At 47.2% G+C, this 14,610-nt stretch overlaps 1 protein-coding gene across 1 annotated transcript in view; it reads left to right on the forward strand.

Moving 5' to 3' along the window:
• The window catches only part of CHD7 (chromodomain helicase DNA binding protein 7), a 165,631-nt gene that overhangs the window by 124,820 nt on the left and 26,201 nt on the right, over positions 1 to 14,610 (forward strand). The window contains 8 exon segments of the mRNA XM_027774295.1: positions 5,331 to 5,541; positions 6,058 to 6,253; positions 6,885 to 7,052; positions 7,273 to 7,452; positions 10,736 to 10,846; positions 10,936 to 11,141; positions 14,052 to 14,251; positions 14,419 to 14,578. Coding sequence (XP_027630096.1) covers positions 5,331 to 5,541; positions 6,058 to 6,253; positions 6,885 to 7,052; positions 7,273 to 7,452; positions 10,736 to 10,846; positions 10,936 to 11,141; positions 14,052 to 14,251; positions 14,419 to 14,578 — 1,432 coding nt within the window.

The raw sequence follows: 14,610 nt of genomic DNA on the forward strand, positions 1-14,610 counted from the left end.
AACTGTATATAATGAGAACTATTTTTAACCGACTTAATATTTACACCTGGGTGTTTAGAATGTGTCTGGCACACTATACGAGTGTTGCTGGTCATTTTTCTTGCTACGACTGAAGCAGGTAATGAGTAACAGAAACGGGCTACTGTTACTGGCACGTGCTGTAGTTGAATGGAATTTCCAATTCCAGGTTTCCTAATGCGAGGGTAAGAACAATGTTGAAAACTTGCCCAAGGTCCCCTGATAGTTTGGGGTGACTTAAGAGTCCTTGATTGTAGGGACCAGCTGTTAGCATAATGGCTATGTCGCTGGACTCCAACGTAGTCAACTGCGATTCACGTCCTCGACCCGGTGGCTTAAACTCTCTCCATGCACGTGTGCATGCATGCCCAAGATCCCGAGAAGAGAATGGAGGAGAAGGGATTGCGGCGTGACCATCCCCCCTGGGGGGTGATTTCTCGCTTTCTATCTCTCTTTCTCTCTCTGTCTGAAGAGTGCACGCGCCCTATAGCAAAAACCTCTCAAAAAAAACTCTTAAAAAATCAAAGTCATTGGTTGTTACATGATTAATTGTAAAATTACTAGATTATCAATTATTTGGGAATAACAATTGCTTCTGTATTAATACCAGTATTGTGTAGTTATGGTCAGCTTCACCATGTGGAGGTCTGCTATATAACATCTCATTTAAACCTCTTAACAATTGTCCTGTGGATAGGCAAATGCTATTATTTCATATTTATAGATAGTGAAATTAGTAAGGAAATTAGTAAGGAGAAGTTAAATGAATTAAAATTAGTGTTTTGGGGACCAGCAGGTGGCATGGTGGCTAAGGCTCTGGGCATTCCCACTTGGCTAACCACGGTTCAGGTCCCCAGACCTGGTGACTTGCTTTCTCATTTTTCTCTCTGTCTTTCTCTCATCAAATTAAAATAAATGAATAAATAAAGTTAAATAAATAATTCTTTTGAAAAAAGGAATAAAATTAGTTGTTAAGAAAGAGTCATTGATACTGCTGTGGGTAGAACGATTATGGAGGTATAGAGGGTTATGGCAAAGAAGGAAAGAAGAATGAGGCTCACACAACAGAATGGGTTTCAGAGAGAAAATAGTAACTTGCTTTTTTCTGGTAGCTTTTAAAACAAAGTGTGTTCTTTCTTGTGGCTAAATGGTAAGATTACATAGCAGTAACTGCCCTGTCAGTGCCCACCTTTTGTCATGGAAAGGCTTCAAGCCAGGAGTGCACACTTATTTCAAATGACCCTTCACACACACACACTCACTCACTCACTCACTCATTCACTTAAATGTAGTACTGCCATACTTGAATTTAGGGCAGAATCAACAAAATATTAGTATTTTGGCTTGACATAACCCACTTCAGTTGATTCTCTGATTGATGTCTGCCGAGCTCACATCAAGGCAAATCATCAGTGGGTGATCTGGAAAAGGAATTGCCTTCCTTCCCACCACCTTCCCTACGTATTTCCTTCAGGGTGACCATCATAGTTATGTCAAAAGAACTGTACAGAAATTAAGTTTGCCGATGTTACCTTTGAATGAATTATCGTTATTGTAAACTGGCTGCCACCATATCCCTGAATTCGCATTAGAGCTGCATTGACTAGTCCAGAAATAGCTTTCTTCACATCTGAAGGAAGGCATTGTTTTTTCTCACTGCTCTTTCTAAAGTGAAAAATCATGGGTAGCACTGAGCAGGCGGCAGTAATTTTTTTAAAGGAATTATTTTATTTAACTTCATTTATTTATCATTGTTACTATTTTCTAGTTTGATCAGAGACAGAAAGAGAAAGAGAGGAAAAGTGAGAAGCAAGCTACCAGGTCCAGGACTCAAACCACAGTTAACCATGTAGGGGTCCAGTGCCTTTAACCACCACACCACCTGCTGGCCCCAGCAGTAATTTTTTTGACCCAGCCACAGTAGTGCTGTGATTGCTGCTGCTGCTCTGTGGTGGAGGCCACAGGAGAGGCCCAGGCTCAGGTTCCAGCCCACCGTCAGAGCACGCCTGTAATCTCAGTGGCTCAGGAAGCTGAGTCAGGAGGAATACAATACAGTGAGACCATTTTAAAAAAAAAGTTATTTGTTTCTGAATAAATTAAAAACTTAGGGACCAGCAAATGGCATAATAGTTATGCCACTGGACTCCCACGTAGTCAACCACGGTTCGAATTCCAGACTCTGCTGCTTGAAACTCATGCGAGGCATGTGTGTATGTGCCCAAGATCCTGAGAAAAGATCGGAGGAGAAGGGAATGCAGCATCATCCCCCCAGGGGAGTGATTTCTCACTTTTTGTCTCTCTGTCTCTCTCTCTCTCCAGCAAGCACACATGCCCTATAGCAAAAATCTCTCTTAAAAACAAAATTTTAAATTTAAAATTTAAGTAAACTTAAAATTAAATCTAAATGTCTGCAAATTTTGCTGAAGTTTTTAACTAAAATAACTTAAACATATCTGATTCTTATTTTGTCAAAATGATTATAGGATTTCATTTTTGAAGACTAGTCATTGACCATTACTTTGTTTGTTTTAAACTATTAAAATACTAGATCTAATTTTGATTGTGGATAGTAGTCTTAATATGGACAAAAAGAAGAGGAATATCCTAAGAGGAAAATCTGTTTCTGAATTGCAGTGTTTATGCCACAGACACAAACTTAAAGACTTCATGGCATCTGTGGACTTAAAGCTGTTTCACACACTGTGACTTGAGGGTCTTGTCTTGAATCTAGAACCTGGGTTTCTACTTTGCCACATTTTAAGGAACATTATTTAACTTCACTGAAGACCACCCTTGGTCAGCCTCCGCAGCGCCGTGGTCCCCGGTGTGCCGCAGTGCTGCCGTGCGGGAAGGCCCCGTGTGCATTCCGAGTCCTCCGCCTGCACTCCAGGTACACCAGTGCACACCTGAGGTCCTGGCCGGCCCAGGCGGAGCTCACTTTGAAGACCTGTTGAGGTGACTGCCCCTCGCTCTCTGAGTCCCTTCTCTGCCCTCCCACCACCTCCATCCTGGTCTTCTCTGAAGAAATAAACCTTTTTTCTTTTTTTTTTTTAAAAAAAAAAAAGAGAGAGATTTTGTTATAGGGAAGTGTCTGCTCACCAGGGAGAGAGAGAGAGAGAAGGTGAGAAATCACCCACCAGGGAGGCTGGCCATGCCACAATCCCACAATCCCTTCTCATCTGTTTTCTTCTTGGGATCTTGGGATTCTGGGCACGAATGAACATGTACCTGGTGTCAGTTTCAAGCCACTAGGTCCAGGACTCGAAATGCTGTCAACTGTGTAGGAATCCAGTGCCTTAACCACTATGCCACTTACTGGCCCCAGATAAACTTTTGGAAAGGGCATTCTGGGCCAGTAGATGGCGTGGTGGTTAATGTACTGGATTCCCACATGGCTAACTGTGGTTCAAGTCCTGGACCTGGTGGTTTGCTTTCTCACTTCCCCTATCTCTCTTACCCTGTTGAGCACATGTGCCCTATAGCAAATGTGATAATAATAATAATAATAATAAATTTTTTAAAAGGCCATCCTTGCTAATACTCTTAAAACAGCATATTGTTCTTCACCTTTTCCCAAATAAAAGTCTTGCTTTCATTTTCACACTCAAGGAAACATTCTGAATATTAGCTTTTTTTTTCCTTTTTTTCTGAGATTTTTGCTATAGGGCGCATGCACTCTCCAGAAAGACAGAGACAGACAGAGAGAAAATGAGACATCACCCCCCAGGGGTGCAATCCCTTCTTCTCCATTCTCCTCTTGGGGTCTTGGGTGTGCACGCACATGCACCTGGCGTGAGTTTAAGCCACTGGGTCCATGATTCGAACCGCAGTCGGCTACATGGGAGTTCAGCGACATAGCCATTATGCTACCTGCTGGTCCCAATATTAGCTTTTTAGTCTTGTGGAAAAGGAAGTGAGGGACTAGCAGTCCCGACTGAGGGGCATCCTTGTGGAAGGCCTCCTGCTCCGTGAAGGTCCTAAGTGACTTCAGTCTGTGCTCAGTGTTGTCTTTATTGATTAATAATGCACGAGCTGTGTTTCTGCTTAGGACCAGTCCTAGGGCAGCATCCCTACCATGGAAACGGGTGTGTGCATTTGTTGTATCTTGCAGGACCGACCAGGTGACTCTCTCTGACTTTAAAACCCTTTTGTGGTTGTTCATCCCATCTGGTGTGTAGTTAGTTCACACATTTAAAACCTGTGATAGGTAGAGAAGTTTAAGGTTCTGGCATTGACTAAGGCTGAGAAAGGATCCCATTGGATGAGTCTGTCTGTATTTTGTAAGGAATAGGTGAGCATATCCCCCACTTCTAGGGGAGGAGCTGGGCCTATCAGCTCTGCGCTGACCAGAGAGGCTGGAGGCCAGACCGGCACTGCCTGATTCTAGTGAAGCTACCTAAGCAATAGAAGCAAGCTTAGCCTCTGCTTCTGGGTAAGCTTGTGTTTGGTTGGGGTCAGAGGAGGAAGTGGCAGAGCCTCATTCCTTAGGAAGATGTCATTTTCTGAAGGCTGCTCTCTAACACACTCCTGTCCTAGAACCAGCAAAAATCCACCTGGATTTATGAGAGAAAGAGGGTTAAAGCACGGAAGTGTTTTATTAGAAACTAGAAGTGTTTGTTTTGTTTTGTTTTGTTTTGTTTTTACTTTAAAAAGTGTAGATGGTTCAAAATAGAATTTGTGTGCCTTTGGAAATTATCAGATGGGACTGGATGTGGAGAGAGACATAGCAATTGCAATAAAGGGTGTGTGCTCTGGTCCACCACAAAATGTCTACAATTTTTTCTGAAAATGAATTTCCCCTTTTGCAGTCTCTTCAGCTGTATTAACGTACAACCAGAGCGCAAACTCCTACTCTCACACTGGAATTGTCAGCCCTCTCTCCCTTTGTTCCTGGGTTTCTGAACAGATTTTGTTGTTTATGTTTGTGTTAAGCTGGTAAACAGTTCTGCATTTCTTTAGCAATTTAGGTTCCAAATTTTCTGAAGGTATCTGGCCCTTGGCTTGTTTCTGCCACTTCTGGCTTGACAGTCTGTTGTTGAAATTCAGTTTTTGCAGACAGCAAACATTTGTTTGTTGAAAAATGTGGTTTCCCCCCCAAATGTCTCAATGTGTTCTGCTTAAAACTTTGATCCCTTTTGTACATCGGCGGTTTTGTGCAGATCCAACTTTGAGGGAGTAGACGGGCTCTCGCTCACCGGCCAGAATGTGGTGTCAGGTTCCTGCAGTTTGCAGTGGGTTTTGAAAGCAAGTTCATTGTTTTTAGTAATAAAAACCTTTTACAGTATTCCCGTTCTGCTGTCCAATCTCTGCAGGTGCTGAAGAGAAAATTTTGGAAGAGTTTAAAGAAACACACAATGCAGAGTCTCCAGATTTTCAGCTCCAGGCAATGATCCAGGCTGCTGGCAAGCTAGTGCTGATTGACAAGCTGCTGCCAAAACTGAAGGCTGGTGGCCACAGGGTGCTTATCTTCTCCCAGATGGTGCGCTGCTTGGACATCCTGGAAGACTACCTCATTCAGAGACGGTGAGAGGGAAATGAGAACACCCTTCCCGGGGCTCTGAGGGGCTCACCTACGAGTGACATTCATGGTGAAGCCGATGGAGCGGGGGAACCTGCCACGTCTCCTTTTAAAAACGGGATGTACGAGGCCGTTATCTTCTGCCGTGTGCCGGTATACTTCCAGGAGTACTGCATGATTTCACACGCAGCTTTTTTTTCCCCACGGCTGTCCTTGGATTGGGGAAAGAATAGTTCTTACCCCAAATTGAAATTGTTTATCTTAACTGTTGGAGGGTGTCAGCTGTGTTTAGCTGTTGTCCTGGACCAGAAGTAAAATAAGATTTAATCTGGGGCATTTTAGACAAATATATGGAAAATTGCAAGAAACTGTATTTGCTCTGAAATAGTTTTTGTTACACGGTATCATTTTGTTAAGATGTATACCGTACTGAAATTGCTCCTTAAAAATAATGAAGAGAGAAAGGACAAGCGTGTCATGGTCATTTGTCGGGCCTCCTTGTTGATGCTGGTATTTTCTAGGTACCCGTACGAGAGGATCGACGGCCGAGTAAGAGGCAACCTCCGCCAGGCAGCTATCGACAGGTTCTCTAAGCCCGATTCCGATAGGTTTGTTTTCCTCCTGTGCACACGGGCAGGAGGCTTAGGCATTAATCTCACAGCTGCAGACACCTGCATCATCTTTGATTCAGACTGGAATCCCCAAAATGACCTCCAGGTAAATGCACCCAAAAGTCTTCCTGGTGCCTTTATTTATTTATTTTATTTTTAATTTAATCTCATTTTAATGAATGAGTGAATGAATTGTAAGCCGTTCTATGACAAAGAACCCCTGTCAGACCAGTCACGTGTTGTTGCTGGGGCGGTGTCTGGTGATTCAGGGCAGATCAACCAACTAGTACCCATTTTATTAGGAACACAAGAGGAACTTTCCTTGGTCTGCTCCCCTCCTAAATTGCACCCGTATTCATTGGAACATGCAGCCTCCCGATTGGCATTGAGCTTTGCCTTTGGTCCCTATCTCAGCTTGGGCTTCAGCAACCAGCATTTGTTCTCACACATCTGGAGGTTGGGAGTTTGAGGTCAGGGTGCCAGCAGGACCAGGTCCTTAGTCGGGAAGCTGTCTTCTCGCTGCTTCCTCAGAGAGCAGAGGGAGCCAGCTAGTCCCCTGCTGTCTTTCTCTATGACGCTGATCCCATTGGCGAGAGCTCCTCCCTCCCGACCTCTGCACCTCTGGAATACCCGGCCACCAGAGAACATCAGGGTGCAATTGATTCAACACTTGAATTTGGGGGAAGAAACAAACATTCAGTTCATCGCAGTGGCCTCTAATTTTCATTTTCTTCCAGGCTCAGGCTAGATGTCACAGAATAGGACAGAGCAAATCCGTGAAAATCTACAGGCTCATTACAAGAAACTCCTATGAGAGGGAGATGTTCGACAAGGCCAGTTTGAAGCTCGGTCTGGACAAAGCTGTCCTGCAGTCTATGAGTGGAAGAGAGAACGCCACCAACGGGGTAAACGCACCTCCCCTCTGCTCCCTCCCTGATCTAGCCAGTACTGAGATGCTGCCCCGCCTGGGTGACTTTTTTGACATCCACACTTTAGGCATATTTGCTCATATTTTCCTTTGCTATGTTCAGGTTTACTCCCTCTGAAGAGAACGAAGCATTTGTCTAGTGACAAAGGTTTTGATTCTGAATCATTCTGAGTCTGTTAAACGTTTCTTGACACCAGGTACAACAGCTTTCCAAGAAAGAGATAGAGGATCTTCTCCGCAAAGGGGCCTACGGCGCGCTCATGGATGAGGAGGACGAAGGCTCGAAGTTCTGTGAAGAGGACATCGATCACATTCTCCTGCGGCGAACCCACACCATCACCATCGAGTCTGAAGGGAAAGGCTCCACATTTGCGAAGGTGCGCGCCCACCCCAAGAGGAGAGGTTTTCTGTGGACACCTGACAGTCCATGTAAAAGTCGCGGGTAAACGTGCACGCACATGGGGCGAATTAACGAATGAGCTGTTTATTGTAGGCACAACGCCCGCACATAGCATACTCTTGGTCCGGCACCTGCCCTTCTGTGAAAATGTGGTTGCCCTCCCCTTGTCCTCAGTTCTGCCTTCTGGTCCCCCAGGCTAATCTTGGCCTGTGTTCTTGATCCAGTCCTCTGCCCTTTGGTCATCCTGTCCCATCGCCACCTTCTTCCTCTCCCCAGATCCTGACTCCTAAAGCCACCTGCAAGAATAATACAACCACTGCTGTCTGTAAAAAACCACTCATCTCGGGCCAGCAGGTGGCATGGAGGTTAAGGTGCTGGATCCCACATGGCCAGCTGCGCAGTTTGAGTCTCAGACCTGGCATCTTGAAAAATCATGCCGGGTGTGTGTGCATGTATGCCCAAAATCCCGAGAGGAGAATAGAGGAAGAGGGATTTCAGCCTGGTTATCTCCCCAGGGGGTAATTCTCCCCCTTCCCAAATCTCCTGCAAGTGCATGTGCCCTACAGCAAAACTAAAACAAAAATACTTGTTTCCCCTTTAGCTCCCTTTAGCTACAACTCTCAAACTCTTCTCATAGCTGAGGTCCATTTGCACATAATCTGCTCCAGCTGCCTCCCTGCCTCCCTTTCTGTGCATTTCAACTTTAGCTTGCACCCCTCTCCAAACTGCTCTGACCAAGGACCCACTGAGCACCTGGACATCCCAGCCAACGGCCCCTTCTGAGTCCTCCCCTGAAGCTCATTGCAGCCATTCACACCAAGGCCCCCTCTGCACTGTTACTGAAATGCAGTTTACTTACTGTAACATTTGCCTGTTTGAAGTGTGCAGTTCAGTGCCTCTACTGTATTATAGACTTGTGCAACCATCCCCGAAGTCTGAATTTAGAGCCCAGAAGATCCTCATGCTCATTATCAGTCAGTCCCTCCCCCTGCTCTTCTCTCCTGGTCCCTGGGAACCACCGATCTTTCTCTGTAGGTTTGCCGGCTCTGGACATTTCGTTTAAGCCGTCCACAGTTTATGTCTTAGTGTCAGCTTCATTCACGTGGCATAATGTTTGGAGGTTTGTACGTGACGTGGCAGGTTTCAGTGATTGTGTCTTCGTTGCTTATCAGTATTGCACTATATGGACTTACAGTTACCAGTTAACAACGGATGTGCGAGTTGCTTATCCATTCGCCAGTTGATAAGGAAATTTTTTTCCCCACTTTTTGCCTAACATGTTATGCATAATGTCATAGCATTTAGGTGCACAGTTTTGTGTGGACGTGTTTCCATTTCTCTTGGGCGTATGCCAAGAGTGAAATTGCTGGGTCATATGCTAAGCTCCGTGTTTAACCCATTGAAAACTGTCAGATTGCCTTCCAAAGTAACCGCACTGTGCTCCCTTCCCACCAGCAGCGTGTATTGTCAGCTGCTTTTCAGCTACAGAGATCCTGGTGGGCATCAAGTGATACCCTACTCTGGTTCTTACTTGCATACCTCTGATGATATTGAGCGCCTTTTCAAGTGCTTATTGACTAGACACATACCATCTTTAGAAAAAGATCTGTTCATATCCTTTGTTTGCTAAGTTATTTGACTTTTTGTTATTGATCTCTAAGAGTTCTTTATTCTGACAACAGCAGATGGCGTAATGGCTATGTTGCTGGACTCCCATGTAGTTGACTGTGGTTTGAGTCTTGGACCTGGTGACTTAAAACTCACACCGGGCTCATGTGCATGCATGCCCAAATCCCGAGAGAATGGAGAAGAAGAGATTGCAGCATGGCCATCCCCCCTGGGGGGGTGATTTCTCACTTTCTGTCTTTCTGGCGAGTGCACATGCCCCACGGCAAAAATCTCTTTTAAAAAAAAACAAATGTTCTTTTTTCTGGATAAAAGGTCTGTATCAGATAACGTGGTTGCAGATATCCTTTCAATTTTTTCCCAATAGTGTGTGATTCTAATGAAGTTTAGCAGGGATTTTGTTTGTTTGTTTGTTTGTTTTTTATTGTTGTTATTTTGGGGTTTTTTTGTTCACGCTTTAAAATTTTAGCTCTTACATTCAGGCGTATGATCCTATTAAGGTTTTGGGTGTGGTGTGAGGTAGGGGTCCATCTCCTCCTTTTGCCTGTGAGTGTCCAGTTGTTCCAGCTGTAGCAGTCTGGAAAGGCTTTTCTCTGGGCCATGTGACTCAATACCACCTCCCTCACATCTTTCACTCTTTTTTCCAATTCTTTCCTCAGCCTTCACAGCCATTGTAAATTCAGTGTATGCAAAACCAAACTCATCACTCTTGGCCCTTTAACACCCCACACCTGCCCCCAACTCTCAGATGCCAGAGTTGGATGCTGAGACTTCCTGGCTTCTTTCTCCCCTTCCCCCATTCTAACTCCATCAGTCTTACCTTTAAGAGTATCTTTCAAGACCATCTCCTTTTCTCCATTTTTACTGTAGCTATTTTCAGTCTTTGTTATTTCTTCTGTAAACCACTACAGGGACCTGTTCTACTCTGTCCTCCCCTCCGTACTCTAAGACATTGGTACGGCCCCTCTAACATGCAACCCTGGATAAGACTCTGCTTATCTTGAGATTCTCGCCATTTTCACATAGTGCACGACTCTCGTGGGATAGAGTTCAGACTGAACAGCACATGCACATCCCTGCCGGGCCTGGCCTCTGCGTCGCCCAGCTGCATGACCTCTGGCCTCACTTCCCTAAGTACCTTATTCCCTACCCTTTCCTCTGTGCCTTTGCTCATTTCCACATGCCTTCCTGTTTTACATGCATTCTCTTGGGTCATTGAAAAAGTCATGATGTATTTTTCTGTGTTTTTATATGTAAAAATGTGTCATGACTTTTTCAAAGACCCAATAGAATACAACCTAGGCATTACCTTCTGGGAGAGCCTTTTCCTCTTGGTTCTTCACAGCACCCTGTTTGAACGGGGTTAGGCGCCCTGCCCTGTCCATCACCTGGCCTTTATGTGCTTGTCGTCTGTCATCTGTCATGCTACGGTGTGGTCCTGTGTTTCCTCGTCTGTCTTAAGCCCTGGACAGTGAGCTGCCTGAGAGAGAGTCCTTCATCCTAGTCCCATCTATGGCATCTGCCACAGGAAGAGGGCTGCACACACATTGAAGGATTGAATACTCTGAAGCTGCTTTGCATTCTGCCTCTGAGAAAGCATCTCAAAGTAATGCATATTTTTTTTTCTCCGTTAGGCCAGTTTTGTTGCATCTGGAAATAGAACAGATATTTCCTTGGATGATCCAAATTTCTGGCAAAAGTGGGCAAAGAAGGCTGAACTGGATATTGATGCCTTAAATGGGAGGGTGAGTGAGAAGTCCCACTTATGCACCTGTATGATCTAGCCCCCAGGGATCACTCTGTCACAAGTGTCAAATATGTTGTGCTCTTGTAGAATAACCTGGTTATTGACACTCCAAGAGTGAGGAAGCAGACCAGGCTGTACAGTGCAGTAAAGGAAGATGAGCTGATGGAGTTTTCAGACTTGGAAAGTGATTCCGAGGAAAAGCCTTGTGTAAAGCCACGGCGCCCCCAGGATAAGTCACAGGGCTATGCAAGGAGCGAGTGTTTCAGAGTGGAGAAGAATCTGCTTGTCTATGGGTAAGTCGAACCTGATGTGTAACGTGGAACTTTATTTCAGTAGCACTTAGAATTCTCAGCTGGTCTAGAAGAACCATGTTTGTGTTTGGTTCTGTGTAACCCCCACCTTTATGCAATCTAGCGGCTGTTCCACAGTAACTTTGTGGACCCGGGGACCATTTGGTTGATGTGTTCAAAGCCACTCTGGTGCTCCTGGCTTTGGAAAGTTCACCTGCCCTTGGGGGCACTGGTTTGTACCTTAAGGAATTATGCTTGATTCAGATATATTTATTGGTCATTAGTAACTCAGAACAAAGCCTCAGAATTTCAAAATCATCCCCTCCTTTACCATTCCATAAAGTTTTCCACTATAGTAATCTTTTAATATTCTTCTGTTATAAACAGTTGTCAAAGTCAGTAACTTTACTTGTTAAACTCTTTCCTCTGACTCACCTGAAACGTGAGAAAGTGTTTTATTTCTCCCGCTGGACTGGGAGTTCCTGAAGGGCACAGTCCACTTGGAGTCTGTCTCTGGGTCACGGTGGCAGCCGCAGAGTACTTTGAATGGCGGGGTGCTCAGATCAGTATGCGTGAGTCCTCCGGCAGATCGTGGGGCTCTAGGCAAATTCCACTAAAATAAAAGGGAAAAAACTGCCACCAAAGCAGTCTTTCTACAGATCTGATGATGTCCTGTCTTTGAGGATTCCTTCCGGTGGATCACCATGAGTTTCAGAGTAAACACAAACGCTGTTTACATGGCCTGCGGAGCAGTCGCAGCTTGCCCTTGCCTGTCTGGTCGGGCATTCCCATGGGCAGCCCTGGCTTCTGTTAGGACAGAGCACTTCATCTTGCACACGCCATGCACGTCCTCTCTCTTTGCACAAGCTCCTACCACTGCCCAGAGCAACCCTTTCTGCCCACACGCAGGTGCACATACCCCCAACTCACAGGCTCTGTCTGTCCCCCGGCAGCCCTGGCTTCTGTTAGGACAGAGCACTTCATCTTGCACACGCCATGCACGTCCTCTCTCTTTGCACAAGCTCCTACCACTGCCCAGAGCAACCCTTTCTGCCCTCACGCAGGCGCACATACCCCCCAACTCACAGGCTCTGTCTGTCCCCTAAATGAGAAATCACCGCCCAGGCGGGATGGCCACACTGCAAAGTCCTCTCCTCCAGTCTCCTCTTGGGATTTTGAACATACAGGCCCAGGCACCTAGTGGGATTTTCAGGCAGCTGGGTCCCAGACTCAAACCATGAAACTTGACCACATGGGATCCAGCACCCTAACCTCCACTCCATGCTAGTCCTTTTCATATTTTTAAAAACTGATTTTTGAGTCCTCTCTCTCTGCTTGAGATCTCAGCTAGGAGCCCCTTGAGTCTGGGCCCTTTCATTCTCCCTTGGTGCACAGGTTCAAGGGGACACAGTGAACACCGAATAGACACTTGTTTATGGTACAAACGAGGTTCAACGAAAGCCTGCCGTGCACCCCAGCAGCTCTGTGCATGCTGCCCATCCTCTGTACGAGCTGTGCACACCTCCTGCTCCCACCTAAGCTCTTGCTGCTCATCCCCACTGCCAGGTTTCTCTAATGAGCAGAGTGGAGTCTTTGGTTGGTGCTACAGCATGCCAACAGCCTTCCATGTGAAGGAGCATGTCGGGATGTGGTGTCCATCCAGCCCTTTCTGCTCCCATGGGCATCAGTCACCCTGCTGGGTGCTGGCCACTGTGCTGGACATCCGTTGGCTCCAGCGCAGAGTGGAGCGAGGCGGGCCTGGCTCAGGGCAGTGGTAGCCAAGTCAGAAGGGCAGTGGTGAGCGGTAATGCCGTGGCTGGGGGCACAGCCTATGGAGCAGAGCAACATGCAGCCTGTCCTTTGGGACCCAGCTCAGGTGTTGCCACCCACTGCTGGGGGTAGGGAAGTGAGAAAGGGATTCCACAGAAGGTGTCCGGGGGGGAGCGGGGGGGACATCATGGATCAGCCGGGTGCCAGGGCATGTCAGCTTGGTTAGGGAGGAGAAGAACTCCCAGCAGACAGTGCCCGGTGTGGAGGCCCAGCGATGAACCTTGCACCTGGAGGGACTGAAAGGAGCTCACAGGAGCCAGAAAGGACCCACAGTCAGTAGGGCCAGGCCAGGCTAGCGTAGGGGCCGAGAGACGAGCGTGCTGTTCTCTGCAGCTATGGCCCTGCTCTGGGCCGTCAGCCTCCCAGGGCACCTCCATGGTGGGAGAGTAGGAAGAAGATGATGCCAGCACCTGCCACCTCCTGCCTCCCCACCCCCCAGCCTACTTGTCCTGTGGCCATACCCCGCAGTTCCAGGTGACACAGGGCACTGTTTAGCCTGGGGTTCTAATGCAAAATAGGCCATCAGGTTAACAGCTTGTTTGGTCCTGTCCTTCTCCTGCCCCTTTCTCTGAGGCCTGAGAGGTGCTTCAGCGTTTCCCTGCGAGCGTTCTTGTACGTGAGAGCTACCTCTCCTTATTCAGAGGAAACACTGAAGGTTTTCGCAGCTTCGGCTAGTCACTGCAGCCTGCCTTTGGAGCAGATCAGTCAGCCGTGGGGCTCTGCAGCACGTCCTCGAGTTTGCGTTTGGGGTAGTCCTAGCTTGAGCTGGTCAGCATGGAAACATGCGAACTGTGGCCGAGAAGAGCAGAGTATGGTTGCCAGGTCCTCACGTGCATCACGTCCCGCACATAGCTGCCTGGGGAAGCCGGTGGTGATCACACGGGTGCTGTTTGCTCAGTGACACCTCAACTCTTGCGCTCTGAAAGGAGGTGTTTTTACCAATTGCACCCTCATTTGCTCTCCTGTCACCTGATGTAAGATCTTGCTCGTTTCGACAAGGATTTCCCGACACTGGGAACTGGCTGTTAAAGCCCTAAATCTGAGCTTAGAGGCACCCGTCCATGCTGGATGTTTGCGTTGCAGTTGGGGTCGGTGGACAGACATCCTTTCCCACGGACGCTACAAGCGTCAGCTCTCCGAGCAAGACGTGGAGACCATCTGCAGGACCATCCTGGTGTACTGCCTCAACCATTACAAAGGGGACGAGAACATCAAAAGTTTCATCTGGGATCTGATCACGCCCACGGCCGATGGCCAGACCCGTGCCTTGGTCAACCATTCTGGTAAGTCTGCTTCCTACTCTGTGCTGCGAGGTGGCAGAGCCGCCAGGTACCTCTGCGACACACCGTCGGGGAGGTGCAGTGTGGGCTCTGTGCTGTGTGTTAGAAAATCCGACTGTGAGATGGCGAGCTGGAGTAAAAGGCTTCTCTCATGATGACGATGATTCTAGGTTTATCAGCCCCAGTGCCGAGGGGAAGGAAAGGAAAGAAAGTGAAAGCCCAGAGCACGCAGCCGGTGGTGCAGGATGCTGACTGGCTGGCCAGCTGCAACCCAGACGCCCTGTTCCAGGAGGACAGCTACAGGAAGCACCTGAAGCACCACTGCAACAAGTACGCGGGACGGGGCGGGGCGGGGCGGGGCG

Source organism: Tupaia chinensis, unplaced genomic scaffold, assembly GCF_000334495.1.
Source record: "Tupaia chinensis unplaced genomic scaffold, TupChi_1.0 Scaffold000421_1, whole genome shotgun sequence".
NCBI classification, from domain to species: domain Eukaryota; kingdom Metazoa; phylum Chordata; class Mammalia; order Scandentia; family Tupaiidae; genus Tupaia; species Tupaia belangeri.